General features: G+C 36.8%; 1 protein-coding gene and 1 pseudogene across 1 annotated transcript; one reads left to right on the top strand and one right to left on the bottom strand.

The window, feature by feature from the left end:
• The first annotated feature begins 592 nt into the window (after positions 1-592).
• On the top strand, positions 593-1,989 carry LOC131648617 (uncharacterized). The gene is made up of 3 exons (XM_058918360.1): positions 593-605; positions 1,097-1,870; positions 1,973-1,989. Exons 1-3 carry the CDS (start codon positions 593-595, stop codon positions 1,987-1,989), a joined length of 804 nt encoding a protein of 267 aa, XP_058774343.1.
• Positions 1,990-2,350: 361 nt separating this feature from the next.
• LOC131645932 (cathecol O-methyltransferase 1-like) lies at positions 2,351-3,714 on the bottom strand (annotated as a pseudogene).
• Between the last annotated feature and the right edge of the window lie 6,611 nt (positions 3,715-10,325).

Consider the following 10,325-nt stretch of genomic DNA (forward strand, 5'->3'; position numbering starts at 1 on the left):
TTAGTTTTAGATTTGGAGTCCAAAATAAGGGGAATAATGGCTCACCTCCGGCTCCCGTGATAAAAGGAGGCATATTATCCTACCCTCGCACTCTCAAGAATTTGTCTTTCCAGTCCTTATAAATATTAGCGAAGGGCTTCAAAAAGCGCACTCTAGAAAAAAGGGCGCAACATTACCCAACCACTGTTGGGAGAGACTTCGTCTTGTAAAAGTACAAGAGCACCCAGATCAAAAGGGAAACCCCTAAGTTGCAAACGATTATTTGGAAAGCTCTACGTATACTCCAAACATTTGGAGTAACCTGGGGAGGGGCCACATTAGCAGCGGCCAAGAACTCCATTTCAAAGGAAGAAAAAGGAACTAGAAACTCTAAATCATAGATAATTGTGAAGTGAACGTAGAAGTAAATATCATATGGATCCCCAGAAGTGTCCATGTCCGCCCTCTCGTCCCCATAGCAATGCTTTATGTGCACATCCCTCTCTTGTCACGTGCAGGAAAAACTAATGCCATTACAAAACATGTCTATCATGTCCGCAGTAGAGTACAAAAAGGCTATGTCTCATACGTGGGTGAACATAGTTTTTTCACCATGGTAGATGGAAGTAAGGGTTTAGGAAAATAAAGTCTAACGTCGAGAGTTTTTAAAAGAAGAAATGAAAATATATAGAATCAGAGCGCCAAAGTGAACAAGTATTTGGGTGATAAATGTTGTAATGGTTGAAAAGGACAAAGATTGTGAAACCACAAACTAATAAAGTTACATAAACGAAGACAGAGTCAAAGAAACACTAAGAGAATAACCAGAGGACAATAAGTCAGAGATGGAATGTCATATATCTTGAAATAAAGGGATCACTCCTATATTAGTCGCATGAATAGCCGATTGAGACACACTTTCTATAATTCAAAATTCTATGGCCATTAGAATAATTCCTTATATAAATATTAAAATTTGAAAATTGTTTGACACATCCAATCAATCAAGCTATTTTTAGACCCTTTATTTTCTTTATTTTTTATATAAATTTCTTAGGCTAATAGTTTACATTCGCATGTCTCTACTTAACACTCTTTACTGTTGGCGTTGTTACAGCCCCTGTTGTTGGCGAAGTTGTTGTCCCGGAAGCTACTGTTTTGGCCGATAATTCTGCCCCTGCTGTTTGCGTTGATACTGTTCCTGCTGTCGGCGAAGCTGCTGTCCCGAACGCTTCTGTTTTGGCCGATAATGCAGGTCCTTTAAATGTTGTGCAGTATGGAGCTGCTGCCCTTGAAAATGATCTTAACAGCATCGCTCAAATGTTAACCGAGGCAGGGCTGACAGGTTCCCATGCGGACTTTGCTGTTTGGAAGCTACAAACGAATGGAGTTTACACCGTAGCATCATGCTACCATTTTCTGTGTAGTCATTTTGTTCCTTTTGGTCCGGCTAATCGATATGATTCGGCTTTCATAGATATTTGGAAGATAGATGTCCCTTTGAAAGTGAAGGCTTTTGGTTGGAGATGCTTCATCAACAAAGTTCCAACTAAGGATTCTCTCTTGTTTAAAGGTATCATTGCTTATACCTCGAACTTGGATTGTGTTTTTTGTGCCGATTGTAATGAATCTCTTCTTTACTCTTTTCTATCTTGTCGGAATGCCGGTATTGTATGGAGAGAGATGGCCGAGTGGATTGGGTTACCTTTTAAAATCGGTTTAGATTTCAAGGAGGGGTTTATATATTGGAGCTCCTTTTGCCGGTCTAAGAAAGTCAAAAGTGCAAAAGTTGGTACCGTTTGGTTAGCTATTTTATGGAGCCTGTGGATGCGTAGGAACGACATAGTCTTTAACAACGGATCGTGGAATTCGAGGGATGTAGTTTGGAGTTGTAAGACTCTTGTGTGGAGGTGGTCGTATATTGGGAAAATTACTCATTCCAATTATAACTTCTATGAGTTTAGCAATAATCCATTGTTTTACTTAAGTTAAGTTTCAATCGGTCTGTAATTTTCTTGTTTGGCTTTTTGGTGTTGTAATTTCGAATGGTTGGAGCTTTTTAATATATTTCTTGATTTAAAAAAAAAACTCTTTCAAGTTTTTAACGAATCTCCATGTGAGAGACAAAGTTTATTTTTCAATGCAATCGCTTTAAAAAAAATAGAAGGAAGTTTTATAATTCAATTAATAAAAATAAATAATTAATAGTTACTCATTTGTGTTAACTTTTCGTAAATCGTGCATAAATAATCTGAAATTTTTTATTTTTCACCATATACAACACATATGGAACATTTGGAAAATAAACACACATGAATAGTATTAGTAATAGTAGAACAAACAAGTAGCACCAGCAAAGACAATTCCAGTTTCATAAAGCACCCATGTCACTCTTTACTTAAAGAATTCCATAACCCAAAAGTTACGAACACAACATTCATATCTGATAGCATCATAACAATCACCTTTCCATCATCAAGGATAGCATCATAACAATTCTTCAAAAGTTTTAAGCAATGCTATCGCTCAAATCATGAACTATCCACTATAAAAATTATATACAAATTCATCATGTCATTTCAAAATAAAAAAAATGTAACATTATATTCTAACTATGTAGCACCAACACTTCTGAGAGAAGACGTGTCCGTGTCGGTATCAAACACCTACACCAACACTTGTGATTATGTTTAATTTATTCATTTTATTAAAATTATTAATAGTCTCGTCCAGGCAGTGTCGAGATCTTTTCTGAGTGTCCCTAATTCTTAGTATTCTACTGATGTGTATAAATATAATACATATCACATGAAAGCATCAACAATTCATATATATTCACCCACCTTCATAAAGATGGCATCTCCTTTAGGCACACTTTCAAACATCTCCGCCAATATGTTCAACTCCTATCAACATCAAGTAGATTTACCATTACCAACTTTTACACTATATTGAATATTGAGTTAAACAATTTCCTTCATTAAATATTCTCAACATGTAAAAGGTCATACCTGAATAAGAAGGAGCATGTTATGACATGAGGCTGGTCAAAATTAATACCCTTAATATGAGGATATTTGGAAGTGACTAGGTTAATGTTGAACCCAAGACCACCTCCAACATCCACAAGCTTTTTTACATTATCAAAACTTTTGTAGCATTCAAGAATCTTCTCATAACTACTTTGGTATGATTGATCATATCTGTATTGAAAACTTGATTAAACCTCGAGTCCAAACTTGGATAATCAAAGGCATGTGTGCCATAAACTCTGTCGAATGGTACACCCCCTTCTCGAATTGCATTCTTAAGCTCTGGCCTAAGAATGAATAAACATTTTTATAACTAATTAGTTTTCTTATAAATTAAATGTAGAAACTAACTTTTGAGATTGAAAAAAATGTAGTGAAAAGTTGATCTAGCAAATAATTTATTGTTGCAAAAATATAATATTTTGACTGATGTAAAATTATACAGTAATAGAAGACAAACAGACAACAAGTTGCGCCGCTGAGAACTTACCAACTAGCTAGGAAGACTTTATCTTGAATCAAAGCCAATAAGGGTCCTAACAAAACACCATCAAAATCACGAGCGAAGAATCTAGCAACAGGAGCTATACTATAAAGTCTACAAAACCATCCAAGCTTTTGTTCATCTTGAATAACCAAACACTTCAATATAGAATTAGATGCAAGAAGAGCAAGGATCTGATCCAACATTTTGGGAGCAATATAGATTGATGTGAGTAATGTAATGGACAAAGTTGAATCATCTTCTCTTAATCCCTTTAATTTGTTGCACCAAAAAGTTAGAGTTTTGGAATGAAAAATGATATTGATGATGTAGGGTTTTTAGGTTGGTGAAGGTGAGTGTGGAAGAAGAAAAATAATAATTGGGAGTGATCGTGCTGGTTTAAAATGTAACAGAAACCTCCGGAGCTATTCTACGAAAAATTCTGGCACTAAGACGTTTCGTATATGTTGCTCCGTAAATTTTCCTGAATTGAAATATTTTGAAGTTTTTCTCAATGTTTACTAGTTTAAAATACTTCCGTATATGTAGTTCCGGAAAAAATCAAATTTAAAATAAAAAACTCTTAAATATATTTTTGAAAATTAAGGAGATAAATATGCAGAGGTGAATTAAAAAATCGTCTAAATCAATGACATTATCCATGTCAAACTTCAATCTCGGCCTTTATCATTCGTAGATGAGGAGAGGTTGTTAAATTGCTTTATCTTACCTGGATGGAGAACAAGATATCGACATCTTATCTGGAATGAAAGGACATTGATGTGAAATTATCTTTGATTAGGTACTCTAGTTGATAAAGTGGATGAAGCTAAGAAATTAAAGACCATAGAATCATCTCAACCATTGGCGTGGACGCGTGGTTACAATTTTGGAAATTAGATGAAGACATTGTTAGAAAGAGGTATTTATTTTAACAAAGAATGAAGATGTAAAGAAAGAAAACTCAAGAAAAGTAGCACAATGTGAGATTAGATATCAACTAAGAGTTATTTATCAGGAAGGTCCAACTAGTTAGGCATTTTAAGAGCTTGATGAGCTCAAGTATATCTATCTCAAGTATACTAGAGTTTATTGTGGTCTTGAAGACTCTAGGCTATGTTGGGACTTGAGGGTGAAACATTAGAGATTTTTGAGTTAAATTTTTGTAAAATTAAAGATTTTTTCTCTACAGGGTGAAATTTTTTTTTGAAAATTCGAAAATATCCGTGTATTTCCAAAACCACACAAAATCAAAGTGGTTTTGGAGATGGATTTCTTAAATATTTCAATATTATCTTTAAAAATTAATAAATAAAACACTTTTTAGCTTTTTTTTTAATTAATAATGAATGATTAATTGTTTTCCTTCTGTAACCAAAAAAAATGAATGATTAAATTATAATAACAAAATGGTGTGATGTCACGTCATACTCGAGTATTCTAGACGCCGTAACAATTTATTTTAAGAATTAATAGAAATTATACCTTAAATTACTACTTCATTATTGTATACATAAAAAAATGACTTTATAATAATAATACTAAACAAATAAATAAATAATTATAAAAAATTTAAAGTTAGTAGATAGTTAATGAGAAAAATACTAAATAAATAAAATATAAAATTATAAAAATATTCTCCAAGGACTTATGATCAAACATTGTATACAATAATTTAGATTGCTCTTGTGTGAAACATTGTACACAGATTTCATCATGTGTTGATGGGTCATGTGTATATACATGTGTGTTAGGTGCCAATTAGAGACTTATTTAACTAAGTACTATCTTTCGAATTGGTAGTACTTTTCTAACTTTGGAGGATCTTGATTAGATGTTCCTGGAACGGGAAATCAAAAACGTATTTTCTAATGATTGTTAAAGGAAACTTAGAAATTGAAGAAACATTGATCTTCAGGTGGATTTCATGGTGAACTAGTTAGCACAGAGATTTTCGGCTTAAACTCCTAACCTTAGGGTTAGGGGCCTTGGTCTCGGTTTTGTTTGCTGGTCCATTGTGAGATTCTATTCTACCGTTCTTTTTTCTTCATCTGTTCTTTGGTTCTCGCGATATGGAGTGGCAGAAAGTTGTTAGGAAAGGTCAACGGAGTCGAGATTTCCGTATGCGGTGGGACTCTTTCCCTTATGGAAGAATGCAGGTTGGACAGGAGGATGTAATCTCATCGTTCTACTGTTCTGAGTTTCCGGAGAGGTGCAAAGCGGAAGACCTCTTCAAGCTTTTTGGTTGTGTTGGCAATGTGGTGGAGGTTGTGATACCGGCAAGGAGAAATAGATTTGGCAAAAGGTTTGGATTTGGGAGATTCAAAGGTGTGAAGGACGAAAAACTGCTAGCGATTAAACTAGATAACATATTAATTGATGGAAAAAAGATACACGTGAATAAACCTAGATTCAATAGGAGTGAAGGCAAAGGTAGGGCTGCACCCTGGCTTCAGGAGAAGGCCCCTCCAAGGATGCATCGTGACTTTGTTCCCAACTATGTTGATAGAAATAAGTCTTTTGCAGAAGTTGTAGGCAAGGGTAAGGATAAAGACCATAAGGAGGAGGAGGTGAAAGAGTGTCTGACTTATACCTCAAGTGAAGCGATTAAGAAGAGGTGGAAGAAGGCATACATCGGGGAGGTTCAGTTTGCCGGAGAAACGTATAACGTTCAAACACATTTAGAGGTTGAGGGGTTCTTTCTGATAAAAGTTCACCCTTTGGGAGCTAAGTTGTGTTTACTGGAGGAGATTGAGGAGGGGGTTATTGAAGAATTGATCAACGAAGCTTCTTCTTGGTGGACCCAATGGTTTAAATCCATCAGACCTTGGCAAGAAAGCGATGTCGATACTGAGAGAGCCTTGTGGATCAGAGTTTATGGAATCCCTTGCCACGCCTGGAGTTATGATTTTTTCGAATTACTGGCGAAGAGCCTTGGCAATTACATCTGCGTAGATGAGGATACGATGTCAGGTAGCAAAATGGACATAGCCAGGATACTGATTAAAGCACCGTTTGATTTCTCTCTAAATGAATATATGGAGGTGAACATAGATGGATTGATGTACCAGTTGATTTTGAGGGAAGACACTTACGGTCCTTCAAGTGGCCCAGAAGGTTGATTTGAAGAAGCCCCCATCCTCATCCTCCTTCTCAGGGGATTCCGGTTCTGATGATGCCGAGGGTTTTTTCGGCGAGGAAGATGAAAGTAGTGTAGGTGAAAACTCCGTAAATCATCGAGAAGAGTCAGCCGGCGATAGGGGCGGATCTCAGACGGAAGAAGGCGGAGCTGCACGATAATGGGAGGAGGGAAGTTTCACCGAAGGAAGCGCTTTTTGAGAAAAAGCTGTCAGAAGCAATAAATGAAAAGGAGAGTTTCGATGCTGCTTTGAAGGTTGCGTGGGAGACGAAAAACAATAATCATGAAAAAGATACCAACTACTCTGATTCAATATCTGAACCTAGATTTTCTGTATCAAAAGTTTTGGACTCCTTGGATTTTGTTGTGGGGGATACGGAAGGGATAACCGGCTCAGAGGAAGAGGTAGAGGAAGAAAAACTGCCACTTATCAAAAGCATTAAAAAAATTCAGAATAGGAAGAATTTGATTAGGGCTAAATCGCTGGCAGAATTAAATGGGCCTGTTATTAGACATCAAACCAAGCCCAAGTCTAGTAAGAAGTTTTTGAAGTGTCCTCTTAAAAAATCATTGGTGGGGCCCAGCGAATTGGACGGAATGCATCTAGAAACTAATTTTTCTCCCTCTTCTTTCGTGAATACTGTAGCGAATAAAAAGGAGGAATTACTTTCTTTAGATAATAAACCGACTGAGTCTGATATATTGAGATGTAATAACCGTTTACTTTCAAATTTCGGTTCAGCAGCGGAAGGAAAATTGAGGAGTTTGGTTTCCAAGCTAGGCGTTGTAACTGGAGATAACAAGAGGGATCCTACGAAGTTTATGTTGGTAAACAGTACTGAACAAGAAGTGTTGGAAGGGCGGGAGATGCAATTAAAAAGGTTAAAATGATAGTGGGTACATTCAACATAAGGGGAGGCGGTAGTAAAATCAAGAGGAAGAGGATTAGTAGTATAATTCAAGGTGGGAAGGCAGACTTATTCCTTATTCCAGAAACCAAATTGAAGGAGGTTACTGGTGCAATGGCTAATAGTTTTTGGGAGAAGGAAGATATAGGTTACTCTTATTCAGCGGCGAACGGTTTGTCGGGAGGCCTTCTGACCCTTTGGAAGAACAAATCGGTGACGGCTGTTTCGAGCTTTTCCGGAGAGGGCTACCTCGGCAATAAAGTTATGTGGGAGGGAGGTATTTACTATATTGTTAACATCTACTCTGCATGTACATTACGTGATAAACGTACTTTATGGGCTAGATTACTGGAATTGAAACAATGTCACATAGATGGGGAGTGGATCTTTGGGGGAGATTTTAATGCGGTTAAAAAAAGGAGTGAGAGATTTGGTGTTTTTTCAGGAGGAAACAATGTGGAATGGAGGGAATTTTCGGAATTTATAGATGATAGTGGTTTGTTGGATGTCCCTTGCAAAGGGAAGAAGTATAGTTGGTTTTGTGGTAATGGTAAATCAAAGAGTAGAATAGATAGGTTCCTTATATCCAACATCATTGCTTCATCTTGGGGAGTCGTTGGTCAAATGATTGGTTCGAGGGATATTTCGGACCATTGTCCGGTTTGGTTGATCATTAATAAAGAGGATTGGAGACCTAAACCGTTTTTGTTCAACAATGAGTGGTTCTCCGATAAAGATTTTATCCCTTTTGTGAAAAAAGAATGGTTGGCTTTAAAGTTAAATGGGAGAGGGGGCTTTGTTTTGAAGGAGAAACTTCGTCTTATTAAGGATAGGTTGAGATGGTGGAATAAAAATATCTTTGGTAAGTATGATTTGGAAGTAGAGGAAGGTGTTAGGGTCTTGAACGCTTCGGATGATAATGAGGGATGGGATGAAGAGGAGCAAGCTAGAAAATCAATGGCTAGTAAGAAGATATGGTTGAATCTTAAGATTAAGGAGAATATGCTTATTCAAAAGGCTAAACTAAAGTGGTTAAATGATGGTGATAACAATAGCAAGTACTTTCATAGAGTTTTGAAGGATAGGAGTGTTAGAACAAGATTTGTTCTGATCAATTATCTTAGTTTTGATGATAACAATAATATGAATTTTGCTTAAGATAATATGGTACTCTAATCCAATGCAATTTCCTTTTCAGGAAATATATAAAGAGTACGCATAATTCAGCGCTCAGAAGCTTTGTCTCAAAGGGTTCAGCATGCAACATCAGAACATGGTCTGGCAAGACATCAGAAGATGGTCGAAGCAGAATCAGAACATGGGTCTATGGAAGCATCAGAAGAACAAGAGAACAGAAGCACTGAAGTTCTGTTGGTATCACGCTCAGAAGCACTTCAAGGTCAGAAGATCAGAAGATGCTTTGCACCAAGCTGTTTGACTCTGATGATATTCAAACGTTGTATTCACAAACATCAGATCAGAAGAAAGTACAAGTGGCAAGCTACGCTGACTGACAAAAGGAACGTTAAAAGCTACTAAAGGCTACGTCAGTAGACACAGCGTGAACAAGGCTCGAGGTAGTTGACAAAAGCGTATAACATTAAATGCGATGCTGTACGGAACACGCAAAGCATTAAATGCACTCAACGGTCATCTTCTCCAACGCCTATAAATATGAAGTTCTGATGAGAAGCAAGGTTAACGATTCTGCACCAAAACAACTCATATTAACTTGCTTAAACTCTGTTCAAATTCAAAGCTCAGAATCTTCATCTTCATCAAAGCTCACTACATTGCTGTTGTAATATATTAGTGGGATTAAGCTTAAACGTTAAGAGAAATATCACAGTTTGTGATTATAGCTTTTAAGAAGCAATTGTAATACTCTTAGAATTGATTACATTAAGTTGTAAGGAACTAGAGTGATCGTGTGGATCAGAATACTCTAGGAAGTCTTAGAGGTTATCTAAGCAGGTTGTAACTAGAGTGATCGTGTGGATCAGTATACTCTAGAAAAGTCTTAGAGGGTATCTAAGCAGTTGTTCCTGGAGTGATCAGTGTGTGATCAGAAGACTCTGGAAGACTTAGTTGCTGACTAAGTGGAGAACCATTGTAATCCGTGCGATTAGTGGATTAAATCCTCAGTTGAGGTAAATCATCTCTGCGGGGGTGGACTGGAGTAGTTTAGTTAACAACGAACCAGGATAAAAATAACTGTGTAATTTATTTTTATCTGTCAAGTTTTTAAAGCTACACTTATTCAAACCCCCCCTTTCTAAGTGTTTTTCTATCCTTCAATTGGCATCAGAGCGCCGGTTCTAAGGTGCAAGCACTTAACCGTGTTTAGAAAAGATTCAGGAAGAGAAAAACGCTTCAGTAAAAGATGGTTGATGAAAGTGAAAAGTCTACACCTGCATCTACATCTGGCTCTGCTGAGCAATACAACGGTAACAATGGTTATACTAGACCGCCGGTATTTGATGGTGAAAACTTTGAATACTGGAAAGATAAACTGGAAAGTTACTTTCTTGGTCTAGATGGTGATCTATGGGATCTTCTGATGGATGGTTACAAACATCCAGTAAATGCCAGAGGCGTAAAGCTGACAAGGCAAGAAATGAATGATGATCAGAAGAAGCTTTTCAGGAATCATCATAAATGCAGAACTGTTTTGCTGAATGCTATCTCTCATGCTGAGTATGAGAAGATATCTAACAGGGAAACGGCCTATGACATATATGAGTCCTTGAAAATGACTCATGAAGGAAATGCTCAAGTCAAGG

The sequence above is a fragment of the Vicia villosa genome, linkage group LG2 (assembly GCF_029867415.1).
Source record: "Vicia villosa cultivar HV-30 ecotype Madison, WI linkage group LG2, Vvil1.0, whole genome shotgun sequence".
In the NCBI taxonomy this organism is placed as follows: domain Eukaryota; kingdom Viridiplantae; phylum Streptophyta; class Magnoliopsida; order Fabales; family Fabaceae; genus Vicia; species Vicia villosa.